This window comes from Balaenoptera physalus (genome assembly GCF_965194825.1).
Source record: "Balaenoptera physalus genome assembly, chromosome: 5".
Lineage (NCBI taxonomy): Eukaryota > Metazoa > Chordata > Mammalia > Artiodactyla > Balaenopteridae > Balaenoptera > Balaenoptera physalus.
This window is the reverse complement of record NC_138884.1, coordinates 9,866,347-9,883,131: the sequence shown is the minus strand read 5'-3', so window position 1 is coordinate 9,883,131 and position 16,785 is coordinate 9,866,347. Positions and strand designations below refer to the sequence as shown.

Below are 16,785 nucleotides of genomic sequence, written 5' to 3'. Positions count from 1 at the left end.
CAACCCCATTTTCACACAGAAGCTTGCATAATATTAACAACCAACTTGTTTAGGAGGAAAAATATTATGTGGAAAGCTTTTCATCCTGAGTTTTAGCAAAGCAAAAGTAGAGTATATTGTATTAGGTTTCTTTCTTAACATCAATATTTAATAAATGTTCACTTTATATAGAATGAGCCTAGTTACAAAATAAAAATAAGTAGTTACATAATAAAAACGAAAGAACTATAGGTGCTCACAGTGTAAATGTAAAGAATATGCCATACATCAGGTAACCCTTTATTAGAAGTTACAGATTTAACATAATAACTTTGGGGGAGTTATAGTTATTATTACGTTGAAGATACAAACACTAAAATGATCAGCTCTAAGTATGTTCAGAATTTGCTGATAAATTGCCTTTATAAAGGAGATCATTAGCCTTGCTTGTTAAATAGGCCTTTTCTTATCATGTACATTATTTAATATTTATTTATGAAAAGAAGAAATATGATAATATTAATTATAACTATTTTCAGAATCAGATTGCTGTTTGGGCCTTGAACAGGAACAAATTGAAATATAATACAAGATCTATCAAATCAGAGAATAGTAATATTTTCACATTAAATATTGAATTCAAGTTACATTTTTTTACTCCAGTTAAAACTAAATACTTTTGTTAAAGACTTCTTAGACTATTTATAGGATAATATTTGCACACAGTTGTGGCTTCAGATGGATTGACACCAATGTCACTGTGTCACCTGGAGAGGATATTACTGGAAAGTAAAGTTATTGCTAAACAGGAAAGCAAAATAATTATCTTTAGTCTTTTAATGAAATAGTGGTGAAATGGACTTCTACTATTACATTTATAAGAGACGATGAAACTCAGAGTGATTGCAGGACTCCCACAAGGTCATGTAGCTAGTTGAGGGTTAAAGCAGGTCCACAACATAGGTCTCCTGTTTCCAGGCCTGAGCTGTTTCTCTTACAACATTCTTTGTGAGCTTCAGTGCGGGAAGGTCAGGTGCTGTTGGTGTTTTGAGCATTTGAATTTTTATTCGGCAGGACTCTCCCACTCTTTGCAAGACATCTAGCATTCCTATGCCAAACCTATTAAATCTTAGTAGCACCTGCACATTCCCTCCAGCTTTATAGGTATAATTGACAAATGACATTGTGTTAAGTTTATAGCATCTGTACATTCTTAAATGCCTCTAGGAAGAATGTACTGCCTTAGTGAAGAAATATATATATATATTTCAGAATTTTGTGTATTAGGAGGAAATGATAAAGGAGAAGAGTCCCAGGTGTCTCATGAAATTCTTTTACTTTCATTCCTTAATTCCGTAAGTATGCAGTGGCTCTTCCTGAAGCCTCGTGGAAGAGCTCCCTTCGGGTCTTTATCTTCCCATTGCCAGTGTGTCCAGAAATGACAATGAACACCACTGGGAAGCTGTAACTAGAAATGAAAGCTTTTTACTCCCCTTTGTTTTTATGCTACTTGCGCATTTTTTATACCCATTGTGGATTTGTTGAGGAACACACACAAATATGACATTATGTATCACCTATTAAATGTAAGTACACTTAATGCTTCTGGTAGACATCTTAAGTGGAAGAGTTAGAAAATTCACTTGTCTGTTAGATATCCAGTCTTATCCTTTAAGTTTTAATAGTCCTCAGTGAATAAGCTAAGTCAAATAAGAAAATATTCCTTTATAGTTAAATAAGGGTATTATAAAGTAATAATCCCAGCTTGACTACACGAAATGTGAGAAATTACTGTATATGTGTGTGTGTGTTTATTTAACCAAACACATACCGTTTACTATGTGCCAGGCATTGTTGTAAGCATTTTACACATACTTATTCAGGTAATCCTCATAGCAATCCTAAGGTAGATCTTATTTTATCCTCATTTTATAGATGAGGAAACAGAGGTGGAGAGTAAAATCACACAGCCAGCGTACCGCAGAATGAGAATTCCCACCCAGGTAGGCAGGACCTATAGTCATTTTCTTCACCACCTCCCTATTCTGCCTCTCTACAACACAAGGATTACATGGGAACAGAACACTGTGAAAACCAAGTTTAGGATTCCAGCCAAGCAGAAGAAAACCCAAAGTAACCACCTGCAAATCAGAGGTTGTTTTGCTGCATTTGAAACAACAAGTCTTCTAGACATCATTTTCAAGGAATTTCATTAAAATCTGGTTTTCCCAGGCCCTGGTTTTGTAACCTCAAATATCCAAGGGAAAAAAATAGATTAGTGAAAAGAACTATATATTTGCTTTCTCGTTTGTATTAATATAAAATGGTCTCACATATGTGAATTTTAATTTTTAACAGTTAGGCTTGAACAAGAAATCATAGCAGAGTTATAATTCTTTTTTCCTCAAACAAACCTGTTCCACATTCTAGGAAAACCCTGTTTAGATGCACCATACCCTCTTTTTGTCAACTACTGGTCTGAGCAGTCTCCACCAGGGATAGAGAATGGTAATGGAAGAAGCCCTGAGCACAATTCTGGTCCCAGACAGAGAAACTTTTCTTTCACATTGAGATTTTATGTGTCTAAATAAAAACTAGTTCTTCCTCCTGGGAGCCAGAATATTACCCTTGCTACACTGGAAATTATAACAGTTTTATATTCATTTACATATATATGGTTCCTCTTTAATTATAATCCATCAAAACAAAATTATTTTTATTGTGGGTGTATGATTGGGATTCCACTGTGAGTGATATAATAAAGCATTAGTCTTGTATTCTCAACTCCTAAAAGAGTGCCTGGAATATAGGAGGTACTTAGTAATTGCTGAATAAATAAGTTATAGGAGAATGGCAAACGGAAGGGAGAAATGTGTCTATCAAAATACACAAGTAAAATATGCTTGCATACTTTTCTTATGTTTATCATTTAAACTGGCTTATATAAAAATAAAATTCTCGTTGGTGACATTAGATTTCAAATGTCTATTTTCTACTTTCTGGAACAGGAATGAGCATAAAAACATCATATAAATCTGTGATAACTGATGAATAATGAAAGCTTTTTTGTTCTCTAACAGTTTATATTAAGTAACATTTTACTTCACTTTACATTAAAGAAATGCTCTTTTCTTCTGAAATTTCAGGGTCAATATAAACTGACATGTTAAAGTGAGAAACCAATTCTTGGTGCTTATTGATTTTTCACTGACTGACAATATACTAGCCATCGTAGCTTGAAGCCAAATAAACATGAATAATGACCCTTGCCTTAGAAAGCAAGGGTCTTGCTGTGCAAGAGTAAAATAGAAACTGAACATGGAGGGGGAAAGGTGTGAGAGTGGAAGATCTCAAAATGAGAGAAAATACCCAATTTTACTTCTTCAGGATTTTTTCTAGAGCCAACTTTGGCCACTACTTACCCAAACGATCTGGTTTTCTTGTTGCCAAGCATCCATCCCTCCTCCTAAAATATCAGGTGATCGTGGCTTCAGTTTTATTTGAAAAGCACTCTTAGCAATACTGTTTAGAAGGGACAGTCCCTGCCGTAAGCTTGAGAGCCCTGGTCCCTGATTGGATTAAACCAGGCAATGGGACTCATCTACAGTTCAGGCCTAGACACACATGTGAGCTCTCAGAGACAGTAAGAGATGAGGAGACATTTGCTGGAGGTGGATTTGGCGCTAGAACATGGGTCTTGGAGCTCACCAATACCTTTCTGTGATGAGAGAAGCCAGCCTGGGGGCGAAGCTGACTTACAGGCATGCTGATCACAAAGATAGACCCTATGAGCATGGGTAGAGTCCTTAATCAAGCTATACCTAAAGCCACGCTTCCCTCTGGACTTTCGAATCAGTACCTAAGAGCCTATCACGTTCCTCCTTTAAAACCAGTATGACACTTGCTTTATAAAGAGTCATAAGGAATACAACATCCCAAGTCAGGCTACTTTTCAAGCAGAAGCAGGAAACGGAGAAAATGTGATGGTCATTCTAAAGTACTTTGTAAAATAAAGTGGGAGAATGATCACCCAAATTGAGAAATATCGCTTCTAATTACATAATTATGCTGTTATTGTTTTATTTGAAAAATGCTTTGACTTGCTGTTTTGTAAAGAACTGAAATGGACATATCTGTTTGATTTGTCTAAAAATGATATTGTGCTTTTTCAATATTACCTGACTTTAAACTACATTCAAAGTATAATAGTTGGAGAGGAAAAATGTTTAATCCTTTGCCCTACAAAATCAAGAAGGCGAATTCTTTTCTGTTGACCTATGAACCGCAGCAGTGGGCTTCTTCTCCTTCCCCTCGCCCTGGCTCTCTGAGAGGCCTAGACTATGTTTTTTTACAAAAAGGAAAAGTAATTCATGCTGACAACTGAAAGTCCTACTTTACACTTTTTATTTTTAAGAGGTAGTGATGTTTCAAGGTTTGTAGAGTGGAGCCTTCACTTTTGGTTAGGTTCAAATCCAGTTCCATAGGTTGAAAATGAAATCAGAGAGGATTAGTTTAGCGATAAAATTTTTTTAAGTGAAATTTATGATTTACAGTGGAAAAAAATTATCTTAATGTTAATTTTCAAGGCAATTGATTCAGAATGTGCTTCACATGTTCCCCATTTCTCTCCCACAACTTTATTTTTCTCCATTGCCATGAAGTCCAGGGCAGGGACAAGGGGCTCACTCAATACAGCCATATTGGTTTCCCCTCCCCCCTTATCCCCTTCACTTCCCCTTTGTTCTTATTCCTATTCTTTTTTTCCCTTTCCTTCATCTTCCCACTCTCCCTCCCTTTTCTCCATCTCCCATTTTCTTTTAGTTAAAGAGAAAGAAGTAGACTTGGCATCTGGGAGTAATGAGATACACTGATGGAGAAAGGGATTCCCTCTCTGTCCTCATCACCATCACCGTTTTACCACCACTGAAAGGTACTGGAATTAGTTTGCACTTACCAGTCTTATTTATTTCATCTCTCATTATCTTCTATTTAACATTTTTAAATTGTAAAATATCACGTGCATACAGAAAATCACGTAACATATATTGCACGATTTACTGCCATTAACTCTTCAATTGACTGGTACTGGATTCTGCCTTCATCCCTCAGTGACCCTGCTCCGATAAGGGTCACAGTGACTTACCTGCAATTATTATATTGATAACTATATTTTCTTTTTCAAAGTTCTGTTTAGTTCCTTTTCAAATCTGCTTGATCTTTAAGTCTCCTATTTCTTGCTCATATTTTAAACCTTCTCTTTGTATAAGCTAAACTTTGCTATGTTTGCATTCTATAGTAATTGCAATAAGTAGAGTCTGAGTGGGTCTGATACTGCTTTCAGTTGTTTCTGCTGGCTCTTACGGTGCGTTGTGAGCTCTTTTTCTTTGGAACTTTATCCATGGAAGTTTTTTGAGGACTATGTTGAAGTTGTATTCCTTCAGGGAGGATTTGTGTTTATTCACCAGTCTCCTGCAAGCACCACCATCTTAAATTAAATTGTCGGGTGAACGGTCTGGGGATAGACAGTAAATTCGTATTGCAAACCTATAAGAAGTCAGGCTCGTGTTTACAAATTCTGAGGAAAGGTATTTCTATTCCTCCCACCCAATGCCAGGGTCAAAATGGGAGTTTTCTTGCTGCCCTTCCTGTGCCACAAGTTTATTCTGATTCCTTTTCACTGAAGATGTAAGTCTTTTGTGATCCCAGCTTTATGGGAGATTTTCTCCTATCTCTCTGACTTTTATTAAATAATTCTTTCCTGTAAGTATTTGAGTAAACAATGCTGTCCCACTCCTTTACTGTAAAATGCTTGAGAATAAAACTTTTATCTTAATCAAGAATACGGTGCTCCATATGGTACTGATTCGTTCTGTCAACCAGTATTTATTGAACACGTTGGTCCCAGGACTATTTTGTATTCTGGATATACAAAAATCGTCGAGGCATTTAAAGTCCCCGCTGTCCTGGGGCTTAAATTTGTTAGCGTACATCATAGGTGTTCAAAAAAGTATTAGTGAAATAAATGAATTATCCAGTGATGAGTAACAAGGGAAAAGAGAAAAAGAGAATTGTCAGCCACAAAAGAGGGTAAGGTTACATTTACAGAAATGTCGGCAAAAAGGACCAAGAGAGTTAAAATTAGCTGTCTAAGGAGGCATTCTAGAACCAAATCTAGGTTGAGTGTCAGATGGGGCCCAAGATGAGAATAAACTGGCGTAACTGGCATAGAAAAGTCTAGAAATGGAAAGCTAAACAATATCCCAACAAACTTGTAGTGTTCTTGACTATCTTGCTTTTTATCACAGCTCTGCTATGTGTACACATGTCATTTAAGAGCACTGGCAAATACGATGGGGACAGTGGCTCTGAGGGGTACCTCCTCCTTCTCCAAGCTTCTCCCTCAAAAGATGGGGACCTGCTCCTCTCCCTCTGCATTCCAGTCCCCTTCTTTTAGTCTTACTTCTCCAAACTTTTACGCTTTTGCTTCTCCACTTTTGTGTGTCTTCTCAATTTTTTCTCTAATTTAAAAAAAATTTCCTGAGTGATAAGGGTGACATTCTAAAGAGATGACTCTTTGGGGGCCCCCAGGTAGCTTCAGGAGTGGGGCTGCTTGCTTTGATTAGAAGCTTGGAATGTTCAGACCCACCTCCCAACCTCGGGGTAAAGGAAGGGGGTGGAGATTGAGTTAATCATCAATGGCCACGGATTCTACCGACCATGCCTATAGGATTAAACCTCCATTAAAGCCCCTAAACAACAGGATTCAGGAAGCTTGCAAGTTGGCAAAAACATCCATGTGCTAGGAGGGTGGCCCACCCCACTCTACAGGGACAGAGGCTCCTGTGCTCAGGACCCTTCTGGACCTCACCCTACATGTCACTACATCTGACCATTTGTATCCTTTATAGTAAACTATAATAGTAACTGGGGGGTTGTGGGAACCTCCAGCTTTGTAGTCAAGACAGAGAGAAGTGAGGGTAACCTGGGGACCTGATACGTGCTACTAACCTGTGAAGTGAGGGCAGTCTTATGGAACTGAGCCCTTAAACCTGTGCAGTCTCACCCTGATAGTGTCAGAACTGTAGGACACCTGGTTGGTGTCAGCGTTGGAGAAGTTGTGTTGGAAAAGACACCGTGTATTTTGGTGTCAGGATTAGTAAAATATAAGTGTGTGTGCAAGAGCAATTAATAGTATCATGAAATAACACTTCTTAGATTATCTTGTAAATATCTGATTTTTGTATATTCATATGTAACATATAATTATGCTTTTATAAATGTATATATACTAAATGGAAATTTTTTATGTATGCCATTACTTCTAGTTCTATTTTCAAAAGAAAGGCAAGATTTACAAAAAAATTTATATTTCATAGAACCTAAAAGATATAATTATTTTACATACCATGAAGACAAAAATGCTGTCAACTATAATTGTAAGATGCTGTTGATTGCAAGAAGTATCCCAATTTCACAGGTATTAAAATGTGTATCTTTAGAATCAATCAAATACAGTAGTTCTTCTCATGGTAGAAACATTTTTAATTATACATTGTGCTAATTTAATTGGTGAGTATAATTTACAGTACTGAATATTTGTACAGTGCAGGAGAAAACCCTTCATTCTCTAGGTTTTTATAGAAAAGCAACTTAGGTATTTTATGTACCATAGGTTAAGTATCTTATTAATACAATGAGGAGACACAGACTCCCCCAAATACTAAAGTAAATCAGCAAATGGCCCCAAAAAGCTGATTAACAGAAAATGGAAATACTATTCCCTATATATTGTCCAACTATAACAGTAATTTAAAAAAATACAACCATACTTTGGGAGTCAGCTTTGTGCTGTGATTATTACATTGAAACAGCTTAAAATGTTAGTTTGGATTAGATCACGTTGATTATCAAGACTCCTATTGAATTCATCTTTTAAGTTACATTTTTAAAGCCAAAAAGGGGGAAAAAAAAATCTGGGTTCTCTGTCATCTTAAATTAACACACCAAGACTATGTGTATAACCTCAGACATTTCTCATTAAGAAAAAAGAGTATCTTTAAAACTTTATTCTGTTATATGACTTTTTTAAAAAAATTAAATGCTTCAGTGGATGAGGAAAACTGTTTTCCTTAAGTTTACTTTGCCTTTTTTTAGGTTCAAAGGTAATTATGTTTTCTTGGTAAATAAGTTCTAGATGATCAACATATTCTGAAATATAGTAAAGAACTGGGTAACATTTTTGTTGGTTTTAGAAGAAATTAGATGTGATTTGGTTGTAAGTTCAGCTATTAAGGTTCCTCTCGAGAACAAAAGCACTTTTGGTAGTTACTTCATAGGTTAATGAGGCTGAGTCTTACAGTCAATTTTTCTCTTCTAATTTAAGAAAAAAAAGTTACATGTTCCAAAACCTCACTGATTCCTTTAATATCTGTAGAGTAACTCTAATCTATCATATCCCCCAGTGATTTAATTAGTTACAGTGGTATTAGCTAATAACCTCATTACAGAGTCACTATGAACATACAAAAACCCAAAGGTCTATGTTTGAAGTTCTAGGGATAGTCATAAATTACACCTAAAGTTCTATAAAGGAACTACACTAAATATTTTCATAACCATCTTTAGGTTGACCAAAAAATGTGGCAGACATTACGCCTTACACATTTCATTATACATTTATAGCACCTTTTGTTTCTCACTTTCCAAATTACACTAAACAAGTATGTTGTTGACATGGGTCTGCGAGCCAGGCAGGCTTGGTTCTTGGGGCAACCTAGACCAGGAGGAATAGTGAGGGGCCAGGAACAAGGGTAAACACCCACCCACCCCCAGGGGTTTCCATGTAGAAAGGATGTCGGCCACCCCAGTAACCTGTGGACACGTGGCTGGATCTACCCTCTAGCCCTGGGCCTGATCTTCTGATCAGAAGAACATTTAAAAGACACCCTCATGATGACCGCATCTGTCTGTTGCACGGAGCTTTGCTGAAGGATTTTCTGAGCCTCATGGATTTACAAGGACACTCAGCTGCCTGGGGGATAACCCTGGTGGAAGCATTCTCTGGAATTACACACACTCAGCTAAAAGCGGTTTTAAGGAAGGTTCTGGCTGAGAGCCTGCAGTCCGGATGCCCGTGGGGGAACGGAGGACCGCAGCTTCCTGCCAGGGCTGCAACCTCTGTCCTTGTCTCAGACAGGAGTGTTTGCTTGGTCTCTGCCAGCTCCCTTTGGGAACTGCTTCTGAAACGGGAATTACACTTCACAGGATTGGTGCTGAGGATCACAGAATAGACTTTGCTTTGTGGGATGCCCAGCGTCGTGCCTGGCACATGGCAGACATTCAGCACGTGAACTGCAGCACTCCCTGTCCTCCAGGAGGGAATTTCACTACGGGACTTCCCACCTGTGTCGACCAGGCAGGCCTGTGTTGGGCTCCAGGATGAAGTCCGGCCCTGGGAGTCGCGGCCTGGAGGGAGCCCCTACCCTTGGCCACTAGGCAACCAGTGTCTGGAGCTGAGAGAAGCAGCTTCTACTCCCTTCTTGGCCCCTAGCGACTATGTGACCTTAGGCAGATCAGCTCCCTTCTCTGGGTCATTGGTAGGGAAACCGTCTAATTTCTCTCCTAAGCTGGGACACGTGAGAGTTAAAAAGGGCCCTGTAACACTTACTCTGAACCACCAGCGTAAACCAGGCCCAGTGCCCCCTGGGCTCACCTGTTAGATGGGGGAGCGCACTGACGGCGCTGCTTCCTGGCTGGGCGCCTGTCGGCTCCGCCAGCTCCCCCTGTGTTTGCACCGGCAGTTTGCATTTCTGCCTTTAGCATAAGAGCTCATCATCTCACAAGGATGACTTCAGCTGCTTGGAAGAACCCATTTCTCTTTGAGCCCCGTTATCCCAAGACTACAGCTAAAGCAGGCCCCGCCTGTGCTTGTTTGTTTGTCTGTTTACTGATGGGCCCCCTGTGATGACTTGACAGCACACACTGTAGTCTTAAGGGCCTGAGGGACTCAGCACTGCCCTCTTACCTGTGGCAGCCACCCCAGCCAGCATCCCCAGTGATGAGGCAGCGCCCTAGACCTCAGCAAGGGTGCCCGGGCCTCGCGGAGGTCAGCACAGAGTCACCATGAGAGAAGGGCTGTGACTCATTCTCCAGCCTAAGCCTGGAGGCCAGGGGTTCTCAGTGAACAGCCACAGGGTTGCTTAATAGCTGGTGTTTATGAACGCTTGCAGTGTGCCCGTTTAACCTGCCACCCTTTTACATGTGAAGAAACTTGAGGTTCAGAGAGGTCCGGCAAGCTGTCAAGGTCATCTAGGGAGAAAGCAGAGAAGCTGGTGTTTGTACCCCAATCCATTACCCTTCAACAACCCAACTCCTTCTTCGTAGCCAGAGTTTCACAAAGTGTGCCGATGAGATGTACGAGGTAATTTTGGGTTACAGATTGTCAAGTTATAAAAAAAAAAAAAAAGTCTTATATTTACTTTAACTTGGACTAGAAAGAGACCGCAGTCGGCACACAAGACCTGTGATTTTGCTTAGGACGGAGATAAAGTATATGTTTAAATAAGAAAAGGTCAACTTTGTGAAAATACTAGTAAGTAGAGACACAGCCCTCCTGAAGGAGGGCTATATTTGGAGTGCAGGTCCTGGCTTTGATTTGTAGTACGTTGTGTGGCTTTGGCCACATCACTGGAGGCAGAGTGTCTCTGAGATCATGACCTAACTAGCTGTCTCCTGCTTCATGTCAACTGTGCTACTGAGTCCACCCTGAGCTTCCTTAAGTCTAGAAAATTCATGATGAAGTGACCACAGAGCTCAGTCTGAAGCTAGATTGAAAACAAAGAGAGTCCCAGAACAAGAGCACCATGATAATCCCATAATTCTACTTGAATTGACTGTGCCCACTGATCTGGGCCCTGCCAACTCTGTTATATTTACTGAGCACTCAAGGTTCTCCAGTCAACTCCTATATTACTCTCTGAAATTAAATTATGAAATAGTAAATATTCCCACTACACAAGTTTTTTTTGAAGTATACTCTCAGTTGCCAAACACTTCCCATTTGGTCTGGGTTCTGTTTGCCTTTCAAATCCTCTAAAAAATAGGCACTTTTATAAATGGAAAATTTATTAATTTCCATTTATAAATTTATTTAAAAATAAATTTGTGGATACTTTCTTTAAGGCGCACAAAGTCAAATGAGAGCACGTTATTTTCTGCGCTGCTCAAACTAGGATACATATAAGGAGCATGGGGTTAACCAAGATAACACAATGCATCTTCCTGGAGGATATAATTACTGTAACAATACCTGGAAAAGGAAAAAGATTTTTGTATTACAATTAATTTTGGAATTAGAATGCACAGTTTATATCGGTCTTTATGATGAAACAGGATTAAACCATTTCAATGTCATGACTGAAAGAAGTTTGAGAAGTTTTTGTTAGCAAAAAGCTCTGTGAAAAATGCAAAGCAGTATTCAAATATGTCATTACCATTTCCAGGCTTCAGAGTCCCTTTGCCTCCAAGAAGCCAAATAGTTTCAGGACTTATCTGCACAGAGTTTCATTTCCTCAGGGCTTCCTACTAAGTGAAATTGTGTAAACTGAGAGAGGTGTGTTAATGATAAGGTATGAATTCTCCCAAAGAAAATATTCTTAGAGGTTTTCCGAAAAGGCCTTTCTCGCACTCAAAGCCTCTGCTTTGTCAAAAGGCAGAATTCTGAGCTCTAACAGTCCTCATGAAGGAATGTCAGAGCTTCTAAAATCTCAAGTCAATCACAACAGAGCTCCCAGTATATGGCTGGACCTGATTACTGTAACCAGTCTCCTGTGATATTTCTTTTGCTCTGATTTTCTACTGATCCTGTGTTTTTAGTTTGATACTTCAGTGTCCTCCTAACTGCTATCTTATCTGCTTTAAAGGTATTTTATTACGTCAGTAAACTAGGCCAATATCAGTAACAGATTCTATGAACAAAGCCAACACCTATGTATTTTATTAGCAGACCTGGAGCAAAGAAACTACAATTCCATTCCCATTTCCTTTTATAATTCAAACTAAGATGTCTTAAACGTGCCGGCGTGCCTCACTGTGCCTAGCAGTAGATGGTCGGGAAATGATTTCTGAATTGGATTCACCTTCCAGTTTTCTTTGAAGGAAATTATTATTATATTTCAGCTGAATCTAGTCACTTGCATCTCTTTTATCTCACCTCCCTCTAAAGGGTTTTCCCAGTGCAGCAACATCGGGGTTGATTCACACACTGGATCTGTCGAGCACATTTCTGAAACATCATTTCTGCAACTCGGTAACAGGAGCTAACACTTAGAGGACTTTTTCTGCGCCAGGTCCTGTTCTAAGCCTGTATTACTTAAAATCCATATATTAACTCACGTACTCCTCAAAATACTCTCAGAGGCAGGTATTATTCCTGTTTTACAGATGCGTTAAGTAACTTGCCCATGGTCACACAGCAGCCTATGCTGTTCTACAGTGCCTTTCTCATGTTCAATTTAATGTCAGTTCATGTGATGGCTCTACAAATGCCAATGTATGCTTACATTCTCAGTATTAGTTCTCACAGAAAAATACGCTATTATGAAAGCAAATGACGTACTTTAAAGCTTTGAAGTGTTACATCAAATAGCTTATTAAAGAGAAAAAACTACTTAACATATCTCTACTAATAAAGGATCAAAATGACAGATAACACAGTTTAATCCTTATTCTCTTCTAACAGCAATGATTTGGAAAATGAAATCTATTTTTCTGGAACAATGATGGCATTCTTTCCACAACTCTGAAGGAACTCTCCCTACTGCCAGATGAAATAAAAGTGAAGTGCAAGTCCTTTGCCTGGGGACGTTTTAACCTTATTTCTTCTTACTTCATTATACAGAGACAGCCAATCTGAGTTGCTGATTGTCCAAATACTGTTGGTATAGAATGCCATATTTCGGGCTTCAGACTATTTTCCTTCAGTTCTCTGCTTTCACAGTGAAATACATGTACTTCAGGTATAATCTTTGCTGAGTTCTAAAATTTTCGGCAGGTGGAAAAACGGTAGAAATGGAAACTTACCCTCCACGTATTTCAGTCTGGAAACTGAAGTTCAGAGAAAGTCATAAAAATTCAATTTAAGAAAGATTTATTGATTGCCTAGAGTGTGCATGGTACTCTATTAGACAATGAAATTCAGGCACAAAACAGACACAGGATCCCTGGCCTCAGGTACCTTATGATCTAAATTAGTTTAATACAGATTAGAAACAGACAAGATACACGTCAATGCTCACTTCCTAGAATCGACATTCAAGCACAGTAATTTAAGTAATCCAAAACAGCATCTAATCCTAAATTCATTAATAAAATGTATTTGGCCTTGAAATCCACAGCACTTCAAACAAGATAATTAAGTTCCACTGCAGATAAAGTCACAAAGACGCAAACACACGGACACCCTTAAAGAGGATTATTAATGACTTGTGTTACTCTGGATCTTCTGTTTTCTCCTTATTATTGTTCGAAGCCTCCGCAACACCAGTTTATCAGACAGAAGCATGTCATCTTGTTGTTCTAGATAATCCAGTAAATTTTCGGTCCATTCCAGTGCAGCTTTGTGGCTGACGTGCTTCTCTGGGTTCAGTTCTGTTTTTCTAGTCTTACTGGAAGGCTTGTGCTCAGCAGGCCTGGCCTGGCCCTCAGTACCTTCACTGTCGGTTAGCACCTGGCAGTTTGAGTCATTACTCCGAGAGTCAAACCACTGATCAATATTCTCAAGGTCAACATGTTCACAGTCTTCTGTATTCTGTAAAACTGTTGCTAAGTTAGCTGCTAAAATGGCGCCTTCATCAATATTCATGCCTGAATTCTCTTCATTGCCAGGGAAAAGTTTTTTCCATGCTTTGGTTATGGCACTTGATTTTACCATGTTCCAAGCTCTTGACACTTCATAAATTGCATCTAACACTGTCAAGTTCTTCCAGAACATTCTGGGGTCAATTCCTTCATCCATGTACTTCTGGAGAAGTCCTGCTCGGTAGTATCTTTTTACTGTGGCTAGAACTCCTTGGCTCATAGGTTGAATGAGACTTGTGACATTTGGTGGTAGATATTTCACAGTTATTCTGCCATCATCTGAACTCAACAGTTCTTCATTTGGATGTGCTGGGGGGAAATCCAAAAGGAGCACTGCTTTTTCTAGAAGCCCCTTGGATTTCAAATGCTTCTGTACCTGTGGCACAAAGTACTTTTCAAACCACTGTCTGAAAACAGAATGTTCTATCCATGCACTTTTTTGACTGAAATAAGTGACAGGAAGGTTTGAAAGGTCAGCTCCTTTGAACGCACGAGGTTTTTTTGCTTTTCCCACAACACAAAGATTAAGTTTGTGTAAACCTGTGGCATTTGCACAACACATAATAATGATTCTCTCTCTGCTTGACCTATAACCAGAAGTACTCCGCTCAGTTTCAAGAGCTAATGTCCTTGACGGTAGACATTTCCAGAACAATCCAGTTTGATCAGCACCATAAATTTGTTCTGGTTGTAGATTCTCTCTCTCAACGAATTCCTGAAAGTTACCACAAAACTCACTGGCAGCAGTTTCATCTCCTTTCAGTTTTGTTCCTTTACCAGCAGCCTTTGGAATACCATGGCGCTGCTTAAATCGAGTCAGCCAGCCAGACGATGCGTTAAAATCACCTTCCATCCCCAGAGCGTCAAAAAAGAACTTGGCTTGTTTTGCACAAATCGTTCCAGACACCGGAATCCCATCTGTTTTCTGTTGGTTAAACCACTCTATCATAACTCTGTCAAGTTCCTCATATGTTGATGACTTCATAGATTTACGTTTGGATACCCCACTTGTAGGATCTGAACTGTTTGCATAGTTTATTATCCTTTCTTTGTTTTTTTTAATATCACGCACTGTGGATTCACCAATTCCGTACACCACAGAAAGTTTTTTGAAAGAGATGCCTTCCTCAAGTTTCTTAATAATGTCAAGCTTGTCCTTAATTGTCAACACCACACGCTTTCGTTTCCCCAACATTGTATCTAACGATTACTAGAACAAGATATTTAACAACTTAAGAGTTGGACACAATGAGACTAGAAAATGGGGTTTTAAGATCCCTTTCCTACCCCCCCTAGGGCCTAGATGGGCAGTGTGCTGGCCAATTTCCAGACAAGGCCTACATGACCCTCTTTGCTGTTTTGAAACTTACAAACTTCAAACAACAAGGACTGGCTCCACTTAATCCTATCTTCTATCTTGCTTCCTCCTCCCTTAGTTTAAGACCTTTTCACGAACTGCGATCTCAGCAGCGATAACAACCAATATTGTACCAGCAAGGTCTCTAAAACAGTCCTATTACATACTTGATTCTTGCCATCCTTACGGGCGAAGCTCTATGTTAAAGGAACTAAGACTCTGGTGGGAGTATTTGGGGCAATGTGCTAGGGAACAAAGAGTTGGAAGACAGGGCTTGCAAACCGGATGGGAAAATACAACGGGAAAACTCGCCCCCCTGACTGCTGTCCTTGTCAGGCAGTGCGCTGTATGGAATGCTACCTCCCCAGGCAAGGGCTGCTACACGTTGGGCAAGTGAGTGGTTATGGAAATCGTAAGCAAGCAGGATAAGGCAAGCTGAACAGAAGGGAGCGGTGCAAATCAGGTGAAAGTGGACAGGCAGGAAACTGTGTACTTTAACATGACACAAACCTCCACCTCATGTGTTTGGCAACTGAAAAGGAAAAAGGCGGACAAGAAGTGGTGTCACATGATTAAAGAAAGCATCAAAAACCTTCATTGGCAGAAATCAGGACTCATGGTAGAGGGTATGGGGTGGGGGAGGGCTCAGTGAAGATGTTACGATAATCCTGGTGAAAGATGATCCTCGATGGGCCAACAGAAGTAGTTCCTGTCGGGGGCTGTATAGGCACCCGGAGCCTCCGAAACCTAAAGGAAGATACCAAAAACATTTTTCTTTCAGTATCAGGGTCTGTGGCATTATCCACATCTATCCTGCGACTGTGTTGAGAAAATTAACGCCTCCTAGGAATGTGATGGCTAAAATACGACACAGACTGCTTTTAGGCATTATCTAGAGTGTCAGGGATCGGGACCTGAATTGCCTACCTCCTGAAATTAAGAGGTCAGAGAGGAGCCGCGTTAGCGAGGGCCTCTCCCCGCACGGCGAGCTCCGGAACGCCGGCCGTCTTTGCTCCCTGGGAGCCCGGATTCCTCCGTGCACGCCAGCGACCAGGATGTCACCGCCGCAGCCAGCCAGCGAGCGGGCGGGCGCTTGGCCCAGGGGACGCCCGTCCGCGGGCCGGGGGCATCGCTCTCCGCCTGCCTTCGCGGCGGCCAGACCAACCTGAGAGCAAATGGAGTCTCCCGAGGGAGGCTGACACCGGCAGCGGCGGCGGCGGCGGCGGCGGCGGCGGCGGCGGCGGCGGCGGCGGCACGCAGCGATCGTCGCCGCCGGAGCCGGAAGGCGGGGGATTAGGGGGCACGCGCGCGCCCCCGCAGGAACGTTGTGTCGGCGAGGGGGCGGGGCCTCCGCGGGCGAGCACGCGGCCCGGGGGCGGGGTCTCCGGCGAGCGGGCGGGAGGGGGCGGGCCCAGCCGCCGCGGAGTCTCTGGGCGCCGCGTGGGTTCTGCTGAGGGCCCGGCTGCTCCAACCTGCAGACTGCTTCGCCGGCCAGCAGGGGGCGGTACAAGCTCACCTTGTCTCAGCCCTTTTCCCAGGGTCCCGGTTCCGTGGGCAAGGCTTCCTCCGCTCTCAGGTGCAATAAAAATCGC

General features: G+C 40.9%; 1 protein-coding gene across 2 annotated transcripts; it reads right to left on the bottom strand.

The window, feature by feature from the left end:
• Window positions 1–13,109: 13,109 nt before the first annotated feature.
• Window positions 13,110–16,451, bottom strand: TIGD2 (tigger transposable element derived 2). Of its 2 annotated transcripts, none has more exons than XM_082461777.1 (2): window positions 16,121–16,451; window positions 13,110–15,940 (listed from the first exon to the last, which is right to left on the bottom strand). In XM_082461777.1, the coding sequence occupies exon 2, from the start codon at window positions 15,029–15,031 to the stop codon at window positions 13,454–13,456; it is 1,578 nt and encodes a 525-aa protein (XP_082317903.1). In that variant the 5' UTR covers window positions 15,032–15,940; window positions 16,121–16,451; the 3' UTR covers window positions 13,110–13,453. The 2 variants fall into 2 exon arrangements, with proteins under 2 accessions (XP_082317903.1, XP_082317904.1); XM_082461778.1 differs by having other exon boundaries at window positions 16,359–16,445.
• Between the last annotated feature and the right edge of the window lie 334 nt (window positions 16,452–16,785).